We start from the raw sequence: 18,838 nt of genomic DNA, 5'->3' as shown, positions 1-18,838 counted from the left end.
ATCTTTTGCTCTCTCTCTATATATATACATACCATTGTGTTAACATTTTTAGGTTCATCTGAGAGTGTTTCTCACACAGACATTGTGTTAGTGTCCCTGCCATTGCATTATGCTCCCAGTATCACTAGTATCATAACACATGCTTTACCTGTGCTGCCGTGGTTTCATTTTCCCACCATGCTTGCACTGGATGCACTACTGATCATGTTTATGCGTGCCACATCATTATAACTTATGTGCCAGCGCTATGAGAGTAGTGGTATCAAGGGGGGTTGTCCTGCGCAGGCTAATATCCAAGCAGGTGTCATAATAGTGGTGACATCACCTGGGCTGCATTCTTCACCCAGTGCTCACCTTGTGGCATTATTTCCGTCCCTGGCGCCACAAAATTCGATGACCTCCTGATATCACTGGCGTGTAGTGCAGTGGCTCAGTTATCGTTTCCTCTATGGCCCTTTTTTATTTTTCATGGGCCACTATTGATATGGGTCCAGATAAACACATTTTACTCCCCAGTGTGTCTCCTGAAGATCCCAGTACCATCCAGGTGAAACACGTTGGGACAGTTCTGTTTTCTCTGGGCCGGTTTATCTTTCACTCTAGGATCAATATACTAGGTAGATTGTTTTTCATTTTTTTGCATGAGTGTTTTGCATTTGTATCATTGTGGTGTTTATGCACGATTTAGGTGCTCAGCATATATGGATACTTAGCATAGGTCCATTAGTGTATAAGCACCCGCCTGTAAAGTTATGGTATGCAGCTTATTTACTTTCTTGATGTGGGGTATATTTTTTATCATTGATATAGCTGATGGATGAGCTTGTTTGTCTCATCTTTGCTGATCTCATCTTTTGTGCAGCCAATAAAATCTTCATTATAAGTCACATATCACCCTGTAGAAAAACAGGGGAAGTGCGACTGATAATGTTGAATTTGAAGGCTCTGTAAATGAGCACTGATCATCAAGATTGCCCGTTATTCTGCAGCCAGTGTGTCCCAATACTTTTGTCCATATATTGTATTTTTATTATTAGGGAAAATGTGTAAGCTGCATAGGTTTGTGTTTTTTTCAAAATGTGATTATGAAATTATCATATTTCAAGTATTTGTGCTTATTTCATTTACTGCACATTCTGTAATGTTACTTCTAAGGGCTGTTCAATAAATATATTAAGTTTCCAGATACTGGATGTTGTTCTTGTCACTTTTAAATTTATGGGATCCCAATGGTCTGACTCAAATGAAAAGCGGAAGCATTATAGATGTACCTGTGGTCCTTTATTATGTACTCACAGCTCAATTTATAATATGTCACCTCTTGGTCTGTGCCTTTCTGGATTATTATTTTAACAGCACTTGTTGCCCTGGCATGTCGATATTTTTGATCACACCAGGTCCCACTTTTGGGACCTGCTACGATCGCTAATTATAAGCATGGCATCACATTCGACTCTCCGGCTGGCCGTCAGATCTGACTTTTTTGCTGCATGGACTTACATATATATATAAAAAAAAGGTTGGATTTAATTGGCAATTGGAAAGTGAGGCATGCACTGGGCGGTGTGATGTGTGCGGTGCGATTAAAACTTTTGACATGTCTGGGCTGAAAAGGTTTTTCAAATGATAGGACCACTTTAAGCTAATCAATCAGGGCTACTGTGTCCTATACCAATGCCCTTTTTAATACACTGGCCCTGATTTACTATGAGGGTTGGGTTTATTCCTGTAGAATGTTGTTTCAAATGTGCATGATTCCATTCGGTTTATTATGGGGATTCACAAGTGTGATAAAAAAGAGAAAGTTCTGCCCATCTTTTTCTTGGCGAGAATTTCAAGACAGGGCCGGACTGGGGCCAAAATAGACCAAGGCATATTAGACTATGCAGCCCATTTATACATTTTTTTGGATGGGAGTCGCAGCAGTCAAACCCCCATTAAAATAAACTGGGCTGCATAGTCTAAAATCATCTTGGTTCAAGTGGCTCTCCAGCTGTTGAAAAGCTACAACTCCCATCATGCCTTTTGGCATGATGAGAGTTGTAGTTTTGTAACAGCTGGAGAGCCACAGATTGGGGTACAGTTTCACCTGTCAGGCAGAATACATAATGGTATATTGACTCACAGGAGACATTTTCTTTGTTGTCTTTCCTTTTTCTTTTTTCATCTGGTCCAGACTCCAGGTCTTCTTCCAGCAACAGCGTCTGACACTCAGATGCTGTTTCTTCTTTCTTCTGGCAGAATCCCACCCCTGTACTTTCCTCCCCCAGACCCCCTAAGTCCCTCGGCAGACTCATCCTTCCCCTTATCCTCAGGGCTTCTCCCCACTGTGGACATTCAGTCGGCAGAATGTCTGCTTGCAGCAGGTGCGGCCGATGCCATTGGCAGTAGGACCACATGGACGTGCACCATCTTTATAGATGGCAATGCAGTCTGGCCAGCAGAACGGATGTCCACACAAAAAACAAACATGTTCATTCTTTGGGTGAACGTCCATTCCAACGGTGAAATTCTCCTGCAGCGATTCTACAGTGCGCACAGGGCAGCAGAATTTCATTGAAAACAATTCAGCTGCAAGCGGATTTCTGCCGATGCAATGTTCTCAATGTGGATGGGCCATAAGTCCCCCCCAGACCCCTTAGTCCTCTTCCAGACCCATATTTTCCCTCCTTCTGTGGATCCCTTAGCCCCCCAGACTTCTCTGACCCCCCCAGACCCCTCAGTCATCCTCCTTTACACTTTTGTCCCGACCCCTCTGTTCCCTTCTCCCCTCCCCTCGAGCCTCAGTCCTCCTTTCTTACTTTCTTACTTACTTACTTACCTTCCTTTACTTACTTACTTTTCTTACTTACTTACTTACCTTACTTACTTACTTCCTTTCTTACTTTCTTACCCCCCACACCCCTCTGCCCCTTTCTTCTCCCCAGATCTCTCTGTCCTTCTCCCCCAAGACCCCACAATCATCCTTCTTCAAACTTCTGTGCCCCACTGTCCCCTTCTCCCCAGACACTCAGTCATCCTTTCAACTTTTGTGCCCACCAGACCCCTCAGTCCTCTACTTCCCCAGACCCCACAGTCATCCTCCTTTACTCTTTGTCCGCATAGACCCCTCTGTCTCCTTCTCCCCCAAGACATCATCCTTTAAACTTTCGTTTCCCCACAACCCCTCTGTTTCCTTCTCCCTCACCCTCCTTCATACTTTCTTACCCCCCAGACCCCTCTGCCCCTTCTTCCCTCAGACCCCTCAAACATGCTTCTCCAAACTTCTCTGCCCTCTCAGACCCCTCTGTCCCTTTATCCCCCCGCCCCTCAGACCTCCTCCTTCCAACTTTTCTGCCCCCCCGGACTCCTTTTTCCCCTTCTACCCTAAACCCTCTGCCCTTCCCTATCACTATTCTTCACCTTTTGCTGGAGGCTGATTCAGCAGGCTGCAGCACCAGTGATTCTCCCTCCTGCTCGGAGCAGAGCAGCCGGGCAGGGAGACTTCAGATGTGTCAGGGGTGTGTCTGCGCACCGACATCTGCTGCTTTTAAAGAAGCAGTGTCCCAGCCCCAGCTAACTAATGGGAGTATAAGTAAAGACACTATTATTAAGGATTTTAATTTCCAGAGTGCCTTTTTTTGTTGTGGATACATAATTCAGAGTTTGGTCCTTGGAGATAGCCCCCAAATATTTGGAAGCTCTAAGGGCTCATTCAAACTATGGAATCTCCCCCAGATCCAAGTACCGCTCGAAATGCGCTGATGTGTAGACTGCTCATGTCCACACATATTTACCTGTAATGATAGGAACAATTTAAACTGCTCCCAAAGATGGGTACATTTTTTGAAGTCTTTGTTAAAAGCCATTGCTTTTTCACTTTCCAGGACAATCAAGTGTAGTGTAAATGGGGCATGTATTCTTGGGGATAAAAACTTTTTGTTACTCTCAAAAAAAGAAATGTTGCAATAGTCACATGTGGGCGAAACCAGCCTGAATGTGATGTCCAATAGCTGCATGTCAGAAATTTGCTCATTATTTGAAAAACCTAAATTTGTGCCAGATTAAAAGAAGAAGAAAAGAGGCCGGCGCCTCGTGTAATCCTGTAAAATGCAAAACAGTAGTGTGAGAAGGTTTAGTGAAGCTTGTCATCAGGCATATAACCCCAACACACGGGGAACCATATGGATCCTGGGTTGTGCAGCCAGTGTTCAAGACCGTATCTGCGGGAGAAGACAGTAGGAGAAAGTAGCAAAGAAATTCAGAAAAAAAGCACTGTACTTGGTGCTACCGTAATTGAATCCAGGTTAGAATAAGTTAAAAAATATCACGGTTTATTGACACTACATATAAAAAACAATAAAAGGTACCACTAAAAGTAAGACACGTTTCGGGAGTTATATCTCCCTATTTCAATTGCATGAACAAAGGTATATTTGTGGTACCTTTTAGTGGTACCTTTTATTGTTTTTTATATGTAAAACGTGATATTTTTTAACTTATTCTAACCTGGATTCAATTACAGTAGCACCAAGTACAATGCTTTTTTCTGAATTCCTTTGTTAAGAGAAGAGATGATAAAGCAACCCAAACCTGTCCCCTCTCATTACAACCTCAATACGTGGGACGATGTGATTCCTCTGCATTTAAAAAACAAGAGACTATACAATTTTCCTATACAATTCTTTTATTATTGCCATAATTATCTGTACATCATTAGCTTAACATTATATACACCAAACCCAGTCCCTGCATACTGTAAGAAAGCTCAGCCGAGGAAATATAACACAGACTGAATGCCTAATAGGAGACCTCCATCACATTCGTATCTGTTCATCTTCTTAAATGGCTGCTATATACTGGGCATATCTTTGTTTTACTGAATGCTCATATTGTTTTGCTAAAAGCAAAGGCTGTATACAGTGTACATGTATGATAAATTATTAAATAGAAAGTCTTTACTAAAATTATTAAGTCCAAAGTTCCTTTATCAAAGATCTATATTACAGCATGCTCTGTTGATATGGTTTCTATCAGTGATAGCATGTTCTATGGAGTACCGAAGCTGTCTTCTTCATAACTCATTCAATGCAAATGACTGCTGGCATTAAATTGTCCTTTGTGTTCAATGGCTTTTACGTTATTACATTTCCTTTCACTACCACAGGGGAGCTAGATTCAGTTCTTATTGATAGCATAGTAAGGAAACACACAATTACTGGTCTTATTGACTCTTCAGATAAGATTGTATCTATACTACGCAACTGGAGCAGCAGAGCGTTCCATTCTCCATCTATGAATATTTTCATTAAAAACTGCTTATCTTGTTCGGGGTGTATGATAACATAAGCACGGCATGATTGGATTCTCTGGAGGCTCCACATCATAAATAAGGTATCTGGAAACCTGGGAGACTTGATACATATTGAATATCGAAACCATGTATTTGGCTATTTATTTACAGTTGTTATGTAGAGGTCTGACCACAAGGTGGGGATGTTGCACGGTCTATTACTTTAAACAGAGGAGGGTAGCGGAAGACGAGAGAAACATGGTTTACATAATCTGTATGAACATCATAATACACAGGTGTTCTCATTTTGCTCGGAATGATCCTTTAAATGCAGATTAGAGACAAAATCTGCTACTTTAATGGACCAGTCATAAACATGGTTATTATCTGGTCAATGTTAAAGCTTGGTTACTAATAGACAAATCAGAAGATTCTTCTTTCATTTTTTTATTTGATTTTCATAACTACATCACCTATGCTATTGGGTGTACATGTATGAGATAGAAGCGCTTGGGGGTGGGGGGGGGGGGGAGCAAACATATGTGTGTGATTAAGAAAAAAAGTCTTTTACGGACTTAATGCTCCAATGGACCTTCTTTTGGTTCTGGATGCCAAACATTTAAAACATATCCCAGTATTTTTAGCAGCAGTTCACATCTGGAGACATATGACATGAATGAACTTCTGAACTGTATGGTGACTGTACAGTGCAGTGTGCTGACCTAAATAATATTAATACAGTGACCCCTCGACCTACGATGGCCCCTGACATCTCAGAAACCATCGCATGTTGAAGGCAGCATCAACATACGATGCTTTTTTTATGTCGGGGCCATCGCATAAACGGTTATCCGGCTGCGCAGACTGCTTCATCTGCCACCGGATAGCCGTTTACGGTGCCCTGTGAGCTCCGGTGATGATCACTCACCTGTCCTCGGGGCTCCGGCGCGTGCTCTTCGGGATCCTCTGCATCGTCGGCGATCTTCATTGACGTCATCACGTCGCTGCGCACGCCGTCCCGTCATCCAATAGGAGTGGCGTGTGGAGCGACGTGATAGCGGCGACAGAGAGCGAGGTTGCCGGGGAAGCAGAGGCCTTGCCGGAGCGTCGGGGACACCTCGAGGACGCGGCGACAGCGATGGACGGCGACATCCCGGGCAGCGGTGACGGTCTGGAGCTGCGGGGACAGGTGAGTACAACTTTCTCTAACAGTGGTTTACAACCTGTGGACCTCCAGATGTTGCAAAACTACAACACCCAGCATGCCCGGACAGCCAACGTCTGTCCGGCCATGCTGGGTGTTGTAGTTTTGCAACATCTGGAGGTCAGCAGGTTGTAGACCACTGTCCTATACTTTACATTGCACGGATCCCTCAACACACGATGGTTTCAACAAACGATGGTCCGTTTGGAACGGATTACCATCGTATGTTGAGGGACCACTGTATTATATGGAAAAAAGTGCCTGTTCACAGCATGACCCCAAACACACAAGAGTTTAGGTAGGTTTATGACTGTCTTAACCTGTTTTTATAGCATCATGTTAAGCAGGTCAGTTGTATTACATATGTAATACCAAACACAGCCCACAGACCAGAGTGGTGTTATTCATAAAGGAAAGCAACCTTGTTTTTAAGCTCCCACAACCACTTTCATTCTGTTTTCATTTGGTGTTACAATAATCCAAAATGCTTACAGGGGCAATCCAAGATTAGAAAAACATGACTAATAAAAAATAAAAAAACAGCACCCCACCTGTCCTCAGGTTGTGTGTGGCATTACAACTTGGCTCCATACACTTCAATGGAACTGAACTGCAATACCACACACAACCTAAGGACAGAGGTGGTGCTGTTTTTATAGGAATTGGCTCTTCTATTCCTGGACAACCCCTTGTACTTGTACAAAAAAACATGTATGTTAAGGTAAACTATATCCTTGAAAAGGACCAACATGATTGAGTATATTATTTTCTGAGCACAAGGTAATAGGTCAGCAGTATAGTATATGGCGAGTTGCAATACATAGAATATCCTAAATAAAACACACACTGTACATGTGTATTAATTTCAATAACAATTTTACAATTTTATATAATTAAGTATCCATATCTCCTGAACAGCAACATCTATAATGTTTTAATGGGGTTTTCCAGACAAACTTTTTTATATATATATATATATATATATATATATATAAATGTGTCCAGGCTGACAAATAAAACAATACCTTTAACTTACCTTCCTTGTCCCGACTCTGCTGAACTTTGCTTCTCCGGTACCGCAGATGTGATGTAACAGTGCTGCTCAGGCAACCATTGGCTGCAGCAGTGTCCACCTGAACCAGTGAGTGGTGAACAGCCCTGTCAGTTTCTTCAGCTGCAGACGTCACGATTTGCCGCTCTAGGGAAAGCATTGTCACCGGCCACTAACAGGGTGTTCTGATACTGGAGGCTATGAGGGAGCACGGAAGATGAGTAAAAGGTTTTATTTGTCAGCCTAGGCCCTTTAATATATTTGTTACAGGGGTTTTCTTAGCTGTAGAATGTGTCATGGCTATATAACGACTTTGGTTATGGGTGATACTTCTGCACATGGTGCCAGTTAGAGGGATTACCTGATGTAAATGCCCAGTTGTCCTACAGAAATTAATGAGAAAAGATGTGTAACCATTGAGGCCTCAAGGCAACATGAAGAAGGGAGGGGCAGGGCTTAATACATCATATTGCTGCTCAGCCAGTCACTGACCGAGACTGCACACCACTGACATTCACTGAGCTGCACTGAGAAGGATCAGCCCTGAGCACCAGGAAGCGGGTAGCACCAGAAGCTGGGAGCAGGATACTGGAGGCACCGGGGGAGCATGGTAGGTAAGTAAAGGTTTTTGGGGCATATTAAAAAAACAAAAACAAACAAAAAAAAACGTACCTATAGAGTGCCCCTTTAATATGGAATAGTACATTAGTGCTTACCCTTTCTACAAAGTACTGCAGTCTTCACAGTGCCCACTAGATGTCAGTAAAGCAAGCCCTGTTTTAAAAAAGGATATTTCTTTTTGTACGCTGTGCAAATATTTTAGGAAAATATTACCTTCCATTGCTCTATGATTGTTTTACACCATCAGCAATAACATTAACACCATCTGCCTAATATAATATAGACCCCCCCCCCCTCTTCCCCGGTGCTGCCAGAGCAGCTCTGGTAAGCGCTCCATAAGACCATTGAGGGTGTACTGAGGTATCTGTCACTAAGATGTAACCAAAGTGACAGATACCAGAATTGGACCTACGTTGTTCTGACCTGAGGAATCTGGAGACATTACACTTGTTGTCATGTTTCACAATCCATTCCTGAACAATTTTTGCAGTCTGGCAGGGCAAATTACCTGCTGAAAGAGGTCACTGCTATTAAGGAACATCACTGATCAGCAACATGTTAAGGTAGGTGTATGTCCCAGCATTTGGGAATTGTTCAACATTTGTTCTTAGCTGTTTGCATTCATGGCCATTCCAATTGTCCACTAGACTAAACTGATTAATGAACCAAATTAAATCCTAACATTCCAGAAGACTTTGATCTATAACTAAGAAGCAGTTACTCCATTACTTGATGCCTTCCTATACATCCTTCATGCCTTTGGAGATTCTACACTCTATCCATAATGATATGTTAATAGTAATTATAGTTCCTTAATGTGCAATGGCCAGGAGATTAATGCAGCAGGATCCTTGTTGGACATTTTAGCTGTCCCTGTTCAGACTTATGGATACTGCAGTAGAAAGGAATATACAGCACAGCATGAGCAAACACCGTTATATCTGCAAGCTCTTAGTGAATCAGTATTGTTGTTTGTTCTTCTATTGATGCTCATTTATACCTGCAGACAGACAGTTGTATCCTCACTGTGCACCCCATAAGATATTGTTGTGGATGGTACTAGCTCCCACCTGTCTCAAGATAGAAGTGTAACTTAAATTAAACCAAACTATTCAAATATTCTCTAGAATAAATGGCCTGTTATGTTGTATTGACAACACGCTCATTATGATCAGTCATACATGTTATAATATTATTCAGCATCTAGTTCTAAGAATAACTTTTGTCTCCTTTTCAAAAATAGTTCCTTGCTAAATGGAAACATCTGCACCAATGTTTTAGAAGTAAAGCAGTGTACACTACTAGGTGACAAAAGCAAAGGACATTGTCATAACTCTTATCATCATCCAAGCTGGTCATATAGCTCCTTTTCCTTCTACTGTTCTTGCACCCTTAGGTCTCCACTATATTGTGCCTTTGAAGTCTGAACAACAAAATTTTAATGCCCCAAAATGGAAAAATCTAACATCATGTTAAATATTGGAAGGCAGCATTCACACCATGTTTGGGGCATACGGCAGGAGAATGTGAAAACCAGTTGCCGCCATATCCCTGCCGTACCCCATTCTTTCAATAAGCTGGATGGAGTCAGCTAGTGACTCTCGATGGCTTATTTTTGGACTGTATACAATTTTTTGCAGTTCTGAAAAATGTGGTCTGCAGCACTTTTCAGTCCAGCAAAAAAAAATAAACAGATACTCACTCCATCCAGTTTATTGAAATGAAAGGTGTACTGCACGGGTCCGGCAGGGATATGGCTGCAACTGGTTTTAAAATTCTCCCACCGGATCCAAACCTGTTCTTCAGAGATTAGTGTGGAGAGACACGGCTCACTCTCAGCTATACAGTTGCCAAGGCAACCATATGATACCCAGTGGGTTCCGTGCATGAGCCCAGAATCTTCTGGGCATTATACAGTCGCCGCAGTGACTGTACCACCCAATGTCAGTTTCATCTCTCAGCACCAATCTTTGCAGAACGAGTGAGAGACCGGCACTGAACTAACACTGTAAGCCTGGACTAAAGTGATGACATTATCCAAACCTATCTACTGGAATCATTATGACATGACCATGATACCCTGGAACTTGCAGAGCAAGTGTCACATGGAGGTACGTTTATAAGACTTAGATTTCAATGACAAATTTAGTTAATTGTGTGCTATAAATCTGTCAGACTCATTTTTTCTTCAAGTATCAGATGCTTTTATAGTTTATTGCCATGGTACTTTCTGCTGACAAATCTTCAGGATTCATTCGCACCTCGACACTCTGGGATTTAGCTTTTCACTTAATTTATGAATCAAGGCCGATAATTCTTCAGTAGCTTGTGATTTGTCTTCTAGGAGTTCATAGCGGAGGCTTGAAATATCTTGTTTTATTTCTTTTAGTTCACCTGTAATAAGAAGGTAAAAGTAATTTGTGTATGTGATCTCTAGCTATCCTTAGGTCATCCACCAATGTGCTCAATGACAGTGTTCTGTTCAATGCTTTAGAGACCATAGCACATTCTGTATACACAGAATCAACATCTTACTAAGCAGCCACATTTGGACTGAAAAAAAAACAAAACAAAAAAGAACATTCTAAAGTTCACTAGCTCTAAAATATACTAAATTGTAAAACAAGGGTAAAAACCACTGTCTCTGTAGGGTGCATTATAACATGCGGTGCTTTGCATCCTGGGGGTCATTTCAAAACTTTATTCTGACATTATCGGACTAAGAGATGAGAGCGATATCCCTGTGGTGTGGGATTAAAGCATAGAAATGGCCAAAAGACAATGAAAAAATATTTGTGATTTGCTACTAGATCCTTGTTGTGAAATTATATCTTGTTGACATAGTGTGAACATTGATTCATTTAAATGAAATGTGTCACCATAAAACGACCTATTGTTTAAGTCAAGTTGTAATGTTAAAACTACTAACGTTTCTACCTGGCCATTATGCATAATAATAAGCCTTCCTGTTCCCTAGAGATTACTTTTCAGCAGTCTTGTCATTATTATGACAGAGAGAATTACAATAAAAGGTTATACTTGCTTAGGCTGGGTTCACATATGTCCTGCATCCAGCATAGGTGAACTCGAAGCACATGATGCCATAACTGATGACAACATACATTCAGTTGTATGGCATCCGGTGTCCATTGTTTCTGGAGGCCGGACAGGGGAACGCAGCAAGATGTGTTCCCCTGTTCAATGCCATTGGGGGTGTCCAACCATCCGGTGTCAAAATTAAAACACTGGAGGATAGTGAACTCAAATGAATGGGATCAGTTCTATCATCAGTTTCCCTTCCGGGGCTTTCTGGAGGGAAACTATGCCGGACGCTGGACATATGTGAAACCAGCCTTATACTTTAAAGCACAACTGTCATCATTTTTTAACCCCCCCAGACTACTACAATGTTGCTGCTGATGACCTTAAAGTGAATGTAGCCATACCTTTATCGCCACTTTTCCTTCTTTTATAAGTTATAAAATCATTTTATCCAGTGGGCAGGCACAGTCAGATAGGCGTGCCTTGGGGTTCGCAAACCCCGCTGCTGCCACTCTGTTACTGCTGTATTATAAGACACAGCTGTCCACAGCGCATGCACCCCTCCCTGCTGGCTCTGACGTGCGCACGCCGCAGTGAATTGACAGAGCGAGTGCTCGCTCTCTCACTCCACGAGCGATCGCTCCTGCCATCTAAGCGCTCAGTGCACAGTACTAGAGGCAGGGAACGAGCGCTCGCTCCGTCAATTCACTGCGGCGCGCACACGTCAGAGCCGGCAGGGAGGAGCGCATGCGCTGTGGACCGCTGTGTCTTACTACACAGCGGTCCCAGCATTGAAAGAGAGGTTAGGCGTGGTGGCGGCAGAGCTTTGCGAACCCCAAGCCACACCTATCCAACTGTGCCTGACCACTGGATAAAATGATTTTATAACTTATAAAAGAAGAAAAAGCGGCGATAAAGGTATGGCTACATTCACTTTATGGTCATCAGCAACAACAGTAGTCTGGTGAAAAAATGATGACAAATGTGCTTTAAGCCAAAGCCAGAAGTGTATTCAAATGGAATAAGAGATACAAAGGAAGAACTTATACTTCTCCTTCCAGCTGAATTCCCTTCTGACTTTGGCTCAAAAACTGTGATGGCAGTATGTAGTATGTATTTACCTACCTAAAGTCTAGCATGACATTGATACAGGACTCACCATACTGTATCTGCTACTTATGCTTCAAGTATAACAGAATCCTGTGTCTACAACCTAATTTTAATATTTTTTTGTAATATTTCTTATAATTTCTTGGGTTATCTATATTGAAAATAAAAAAATCTACAGTTGAAGTAGCTGAATTAGTCCAGTGATGCAGATGCAAAATCATAGAATACTTTTTTAACGGACTAAAATATTTTGTAGCAACAACTTTTGAGAGTCCTCCCTTTATATAAAAAAAAATCTGGATTTTTGAAGTTTTCACTCTGACCATTTAGCCTATCATTAGACTGACACATCATGTGTTCTAGAAGTCATCTCATTATTACCACAGGGATTGCAATTAAAGGTAACACATCTACTAGGAAGCTGTTGGCAAATAACACACAATCCGACTTCGACAACAGGTGATGGTAAAAACTCCACTCCTTTCCCTCCCAGCACAGTGATCTTTGTACAAGATGAAGAGCATGCCCATAACACTCTCCCATAGAAGTAAATAAATGATCTACAGATCCCAGTTTCCTATGTTTATGTGACTATTGTAAATCATATATACTGTATAAACTGCTAACAGTGCAGGAGCTCTGGCAAAATGGTTGTTCGTATAAACATATTTAAGATAAAAATGTCAGAGAATAATAATAAAAGATCGGAATTAATAAAAAGTGATGCCTTGACTTTAACATGTTATGCTTTCCTAGGCTAATAAAAAAAAATGTATAAAACGCTATGAAAAAGTCCCATCAAAACAAAAATGGTACCGAGAAAAACTACAGATCATGGCACAAAGAATTGAGCCCTAACACATCCCCGTACACGAAAAATAAAAAAGTTATTGGGACCATAAGAGGACTTTTTTAAAGTACAATTTTTTTTTTTATTGCACTTTTCGGTAGGAATGACACCTTAACTTTATTCTGTAGGCCCACATGGTTACAAGGATATCCAATTTATGTCAATTTTATTTTATTTTACTACTTTAAAAAATTATAACTACATGCACCAAAATGTTTAAAATTGTCATCTTCTGACCCTATAACTTTGTTATTTGTCCACATACAGGGCTGTATGAGGGCTTTTTTTTGTGCTGTGTTCTTTAGTTTTTATCGGTACCATTTTTGTTTTGATGGGACATTTTGATTGCCATTTCAATTTTTTTTATGATATATGAAGTGACCAAAAATGCACAATTTTGGACTTTGGTAGATCTTTACGTGTACACCATCGACCGTGGGGTTTAGCTAAGCTTATATTTTAATAGTTCGGACATTTACGCACATGGTAGTACTATATATGATTATTTATTTCATTATTTTATTTTAAAAAATGGCAAAAGGCAATTCAAACTTTTATTAGGAAGGGGTTTATTAACTTTTAAAAACACTTTTTATTTATAAATGTTTTTTAAGTCCCCATAAGGGGCTATACCATGCAATCTTCTGATTGCATATACTGATCAATGCTATGCCCTAGCATAGCATTAATAAGTGTTATCGGTGCTCTGCTGCTCCAGCCTGCATAGCAGGCGTGGAGCAGCTGATCACTGATCGGACGACGACGAGCCAGGTTAGGGTCCTCCCGTCGTCCTCTCAGTTGACCTGGACATCTTAATCCTTCCAGTACTTATCAGCTGCTGTATGCTCCAGAGGAAGTTGTGTAGTTCTTTCCTCCCTGACCACATTGCTTTCTGCTGACATATCTGTCCGTGTCAGCAAAGGTCCAGAGTAGTAGCAAATGCTTATAGCAAAACTCTTCTGCTCTGGACAGTTCCTGACATGGACTGGGCTGGAACATAAGTGAAAGTTTTTTTTTTCTCTTTCTTTATAGCCCCGGCAGGATGGAATAAGAATAGTCAGTACTGGACATCTCCTTTAATATGACTTTTTTTTTCCACGGAGTACCCCTTTAATAACTCTTGAGTTTTGTACAGCTTATACCATATTCCTGCACAAGCTTGAGATCTTTATTTTAACATTATGTAATTGACTGGATAATTAGTATCCCCTGACTGCGTCATTCACACACAGCTAATCTAATAAATTATGCCATTGTTTCCTGTTTCAGTATTGCCGAAAATGTGCCTTTAATAAACACATATATATGGCCAACTTCTGTGAATTCGACTGTGAGGATTCTTCAAAATAGTTATATTTTGAAAAAATATGGGCAACCTGTTCAAATACTGTTATGGCAGGTGTGTAAGTACTTTCTTCCTGGCATCAATCTATCCCCGAAATTTCAGGTTGGATAGTCATTCAATTCATAGTACCTATTTTTTGGAAGCCAAATAGCTTTCATAAGTCAACAAAACAAAAATGTATTGGGTCGTCAGTATGACAAGTAGAGGCGGTGAATGTAAATCTGCATGGTAATTCCTCTTACCTTCATTCACTTCATCGTTTTCTTTGTCCACTTGGGCTCTCAGCACATATCTTTTTATAAGTCTTTTCATTATTTGCTGTCAGGGAAAGTGACAAGGAGATACAAAACATGAGTCTCTGGAGAAGTGACAAATTGTCAGTGCTTTCTCATATAACATCAGTTACATGAATAGATTTCTCAATGTTGTTTTTTTTTTCTTCTAAAATTATGAGCACACAAACTTTACTAGAGATTTCTTTATGAACAGTTTTTTCTCACTGAGTAAAATGTATAGAATTATGAGGAACTCCTTACTTGATAGCGGGTTGGCTGATTCATAATACTGTTGAAACTTCTTGACTCGAAAACTTTGGCATTAGACTGGGAGAAGAGGTTTAACTGGAAGAAACAATATGAATGTAAATAGTCCCTCTCATAAGGACACATAATCAAGTTAGTTGCTGTTTAGGAGCAGATCAAGTAATCCAAATCCCAAGCATCATAAAAATATCCTGTTAAATTTAATAGTTTATGTACATTAATCTATTTAATTAGCATTTTTTCTTTTTTCTTTATTTACTAAGCGTTGCCCGGTTTTTCCTTACTAATCCTTGTTGGGGAGGAAAATCAACAAAGTAGGAAGCTTTTGAATTCATATCCCATCCTCCTATATAGTTGTCATATCCAAACCCCATATCCTGTCCCTATATCATGACCTCCTATCCCGACCTCATATCCCATCCTCATATACCCACCTCATATCCCATCCTCATATCCCCTCCTCATTTCCCGGCCTCATATCCTGTCCTTATATCCCGACCTCATATCCCGACCTCATATCCCGACCTCATATCCTGTCCTCATATCCCAACCTCATATCCCATCCTCATACCCCTTCCTCATATCCCGTCTTCATATCCCGACTTCATATCCCAACCTCATATCCCGTCCTCATATGCCAACCTCATATCCCGTCCTCATACCCCTTCCTCATATGCCATCCTCATATCCCATCCTCATATGCTGTCATGTCCCGTCCTTATGTCCCATCCTCATATCCTGACCTCATATCCCATCCTCAGGTGGGACTGATTTGTGATAAAGATATTGTAAGCTGAAAATAGAAGGGGATGTGGCTTTGTGGGACTGGGCGTGATTTGCAAGCCAGACTGACGCACAAAAAGGGTAGATGATAAAAGGGTGGGGCTTAAAAAGTGAGCGTGTCTTTGTGAGATGGGGTGTGGCTTGCAAGCCGGACTGACACATTCACCAGGAGATGAAGAGTGGAGCTTGTGTAGTAAGGTACTGGAAGTCCCATATACTTGCATGGGACTTGAAACAAAAACCCATCTTTTATATAAGGATTACTTTAACTATCATATATTTTTATCTGACATATAAGTAATATGTGTTCCAGGTATTATTGAAATATCTCCAGCCGTACGGAAGTTATGCGGGAACTTATATTTCCCGTAGCTTTGCAAGGGACTTTAAACAAAAACCCTGACCCTCACAGATGGGGGTAGTTAAGGCTTAAATTAACTATCCTATATTTTTAGTGGACATATAAATAACATGTGACCAAGTATTATCGAAATATCTCCAGCCATTTGGAAGTTATGCAGTAACATATATTTTCCACAGACTTGTATGGAACCCCGACCCTGGCAAATGGGGGGTGAATAAGGGTTAAATTACTAATCAAAAACGGTGTCATTTTTCAAACTCACCCTCTCCCCCCCCCCCCCCCACACACAAACAATAAATAACAAGAAAAAAAACACCACCCTGAGGGTCATTCACACTGTTGTGGAATTCTGTTTGCAGCAGAGTCTCATTGTTTTCAATAGGATTCTGCTGCTCTGTGCACACCGCAGAATCTTTGAGACGGTGCAATTCTGTGCAGTCCTACTGCCAGCAGAGCCAGCTGCATGCAGACATTCAATTTGAAAATACACTTGGAAGAAAAAGTGCCAAATTTTTTGTAGTAGTTTCTTTATTCTCTTTAGAACCAAAGCAATAGGCGAATTCAAAAGGAATGGGAAATATAAAGAAAAGTCTTACACTTCTCCTTTCTACCGGATCCCTTCCTGGATTTGGCTAAAAAAAAAAACCTGAATAAATAATTGAATTGAATACTGCAACAAAACACAGTATGTACAGCACTATCGAAGGACAATCTGTTTGCTATTTGTACCTTTTTATAATTTTCAGATCTCTATTATCTTTATATATACGGATTTATTGAAGAGTAAATATGTTAGGGATGTAACAAATTGTATTACTCACTAGCAAATTACATTGAGATAATCTGCTTGAAGGGAGGGGCCTCGTGTCCGTTATCCTCATCTCTAAACCAAAGGGGTGACAATATAAAGAGTGCCACTCACTCTAGAGGACCTGTTTGTGACAGACAATCCATTGATTTAAATGGAAACTGTGTAATGTCCCAGCGGGACACTACAGTGAAATATGGCACTTGTTGCAAGGTTCCCCCACATATTACATTTAAATCCCGAGGGTACCAACAGTAAAAACTCCTGAAATACGACCCTATTTATTTTCCAGAGAGCATTCTAATGAACAACCCCTTTACCTTCAATATTTTGGAAATTGCTCTCGATAATTTTTACGGAACTCCACAGCCTGGGCACAAAGCCATATTACAATAACAATGAATATAAGCTGAAGTGATATTGTCTAAGAGTTCTTAGGAGCATGATAAGAAATAATATTTTAGTTATAGTACTGTTTATGTATATGATCCATGCAGCCCAGAAAACAGCTATGCCATACTGTGGCCATAAGAATAATGACTGATTTGGTGCAATCAATCTACCGTATTTTTCACCGTATAAGACGCACTTTTTCTTCCCCAAAACTGGGGGGGGGGGGGGGGGAAGTTGGTGCGTCTTATAAGGCGAATACACACATATCGCGGCGGTCCCTGCGGCCATCAACGGCCGGGACCCGCGGCTAATACAAGACATCACCGATCGCGGTGATGTCCTGTATTAACCCTTCAGATGCGGCGGTCAAAGCTGACCGCCGCGTCTGATGTAAAAATAACACTAACCCGGCTGTTCAGTTGGGCTGTTCGGGACCGCCGGGGTGAAATCGAGGTGTCCCGAACAGCTTACAGGACACCGGGAGGGACCTTACCTGCCTCCTCAGTGTCTGCTCTGTGCCGGGATCCCCTGCATGGCCGGTGCTCTCCTTCGTCGTCACGCGCGCCGTCCCGTCATCCAATAGGAGCGGCGTGCGTAGCGACGTCATGGCGGCGACGGAGAGCGTGGATACCGGGCAGCAGAGACGTTCCGGAGCGACGAGGACACGGCAACAGCGATGGAGGGCGATATCCAAGGCAGCGGTGACAGGTCTGGAACGGCGGGGACACGTGAGTACTACCTCCTCTTCAACCAGATGTTGCAAAACTAAAACTCCCAGCATGCCCGGACAGCAAACGGCTGTCCAGGCATGCTGGGAGTTGTAGTTTTGCAACATCTGAAGGTCCGCAGGTTGAAGATCACTGTCCTATACTTTACATTGTATTTGGTTCAGAATCTTTATTTTCTAGATTTTTATCGTATAAAATGAGGTGCGTTTTATATGCCGGAGCGTCTTATATGACGAAAAATACGGTAAATACATATAATTCAGAAACCTTGTATCAAGGTAAAATAAATACAAACAAATAAAGGTGAAATAGCACAGTTCACAGTGTCTATATGATACAGAATGCAGAAAGGATTTGTTATAGTGGCCAAAGTAATTCATTATGAATAACACCAATCCATGTAGTTAAATGGAGGCCAAATCCTGTACGTCAGTAAAATCACTTTTTTAATTACTTGGCCACGAGTGAAGCTTTACCTCTGTGATCAGCATGAAACAAACATGACTATGTGCCAAGATGCTTTGTATTTGGAGATAATCTCATTAATTTTGCTTGTAGTTCACTTCATACTGGTATTTGACATTAGCATAATGCGACACAAAAGAGGGTGCAGAATAATTCAGTAATGTAAATGGAAACTGTTTTTTATTGCTTACAGTTGGGATTATAGACAGCGAATTAATAAAGTGCTATGTTAGGATGCCAAACACTGTTAGCATTTCCGT

The 18,838-nt window shown here is 41.2% G+C and overlaps 1 protein-coding gene across 3 annotated transcripts in view; it reads right to left on the bottom strand.

The window, feature by feature from the left end:
* Positions 1-4,770: 4,770 nt before the first annotated feature.
* Positions 4,771-18,838, bottom strand: part of TRPC3 (transient receptor potential cation channel subfamily C member 3) — a 260,568-nt gene continuing 246,500 nt past the window's right edge. For all 3 annotated transcript variants that reach the window (XM_056564160.1, XM_056564165.1, XM_056564176.1), the window contains 3 exons: positions 15,032-15,115; positions 14,738-14,813; positions 4,771-10,542 (listed from right to left, as the gene is read on the bottom strand). In XM_056564160.1, coding sequence (XP_056420135.1) covers positions 10,400-10,542; positions 14,738-14,813; positions 15,032-15,115 — 303 coding nt within the window. In that variant the 3' untranslated portion in view covers positions 4,771-10,399. The remainder of the gene's footprint in view (positions 10,543-14,737; positions 14,814-15,031; positions 15,116-18,838) is intronic.

Source organism: Hyla sarda, chromosome 1 (assembly GCF_029499605.1).
Source record: "Hyla sarda isolate aHylSar1 chromosome 1, aHylSar1.hap1, whole genome shotgun sequence".
NCBI classification, from domain to species: Eukaryota; Metazoa; Chordata; class Amphibia; order Anura; family Hylidae; genus Hyla; species Hyla sarda.
Note: the sequence above shows the minus strand (reverse complement) of the source record. Positions and strands in the feature narration are given on the sequence as shown.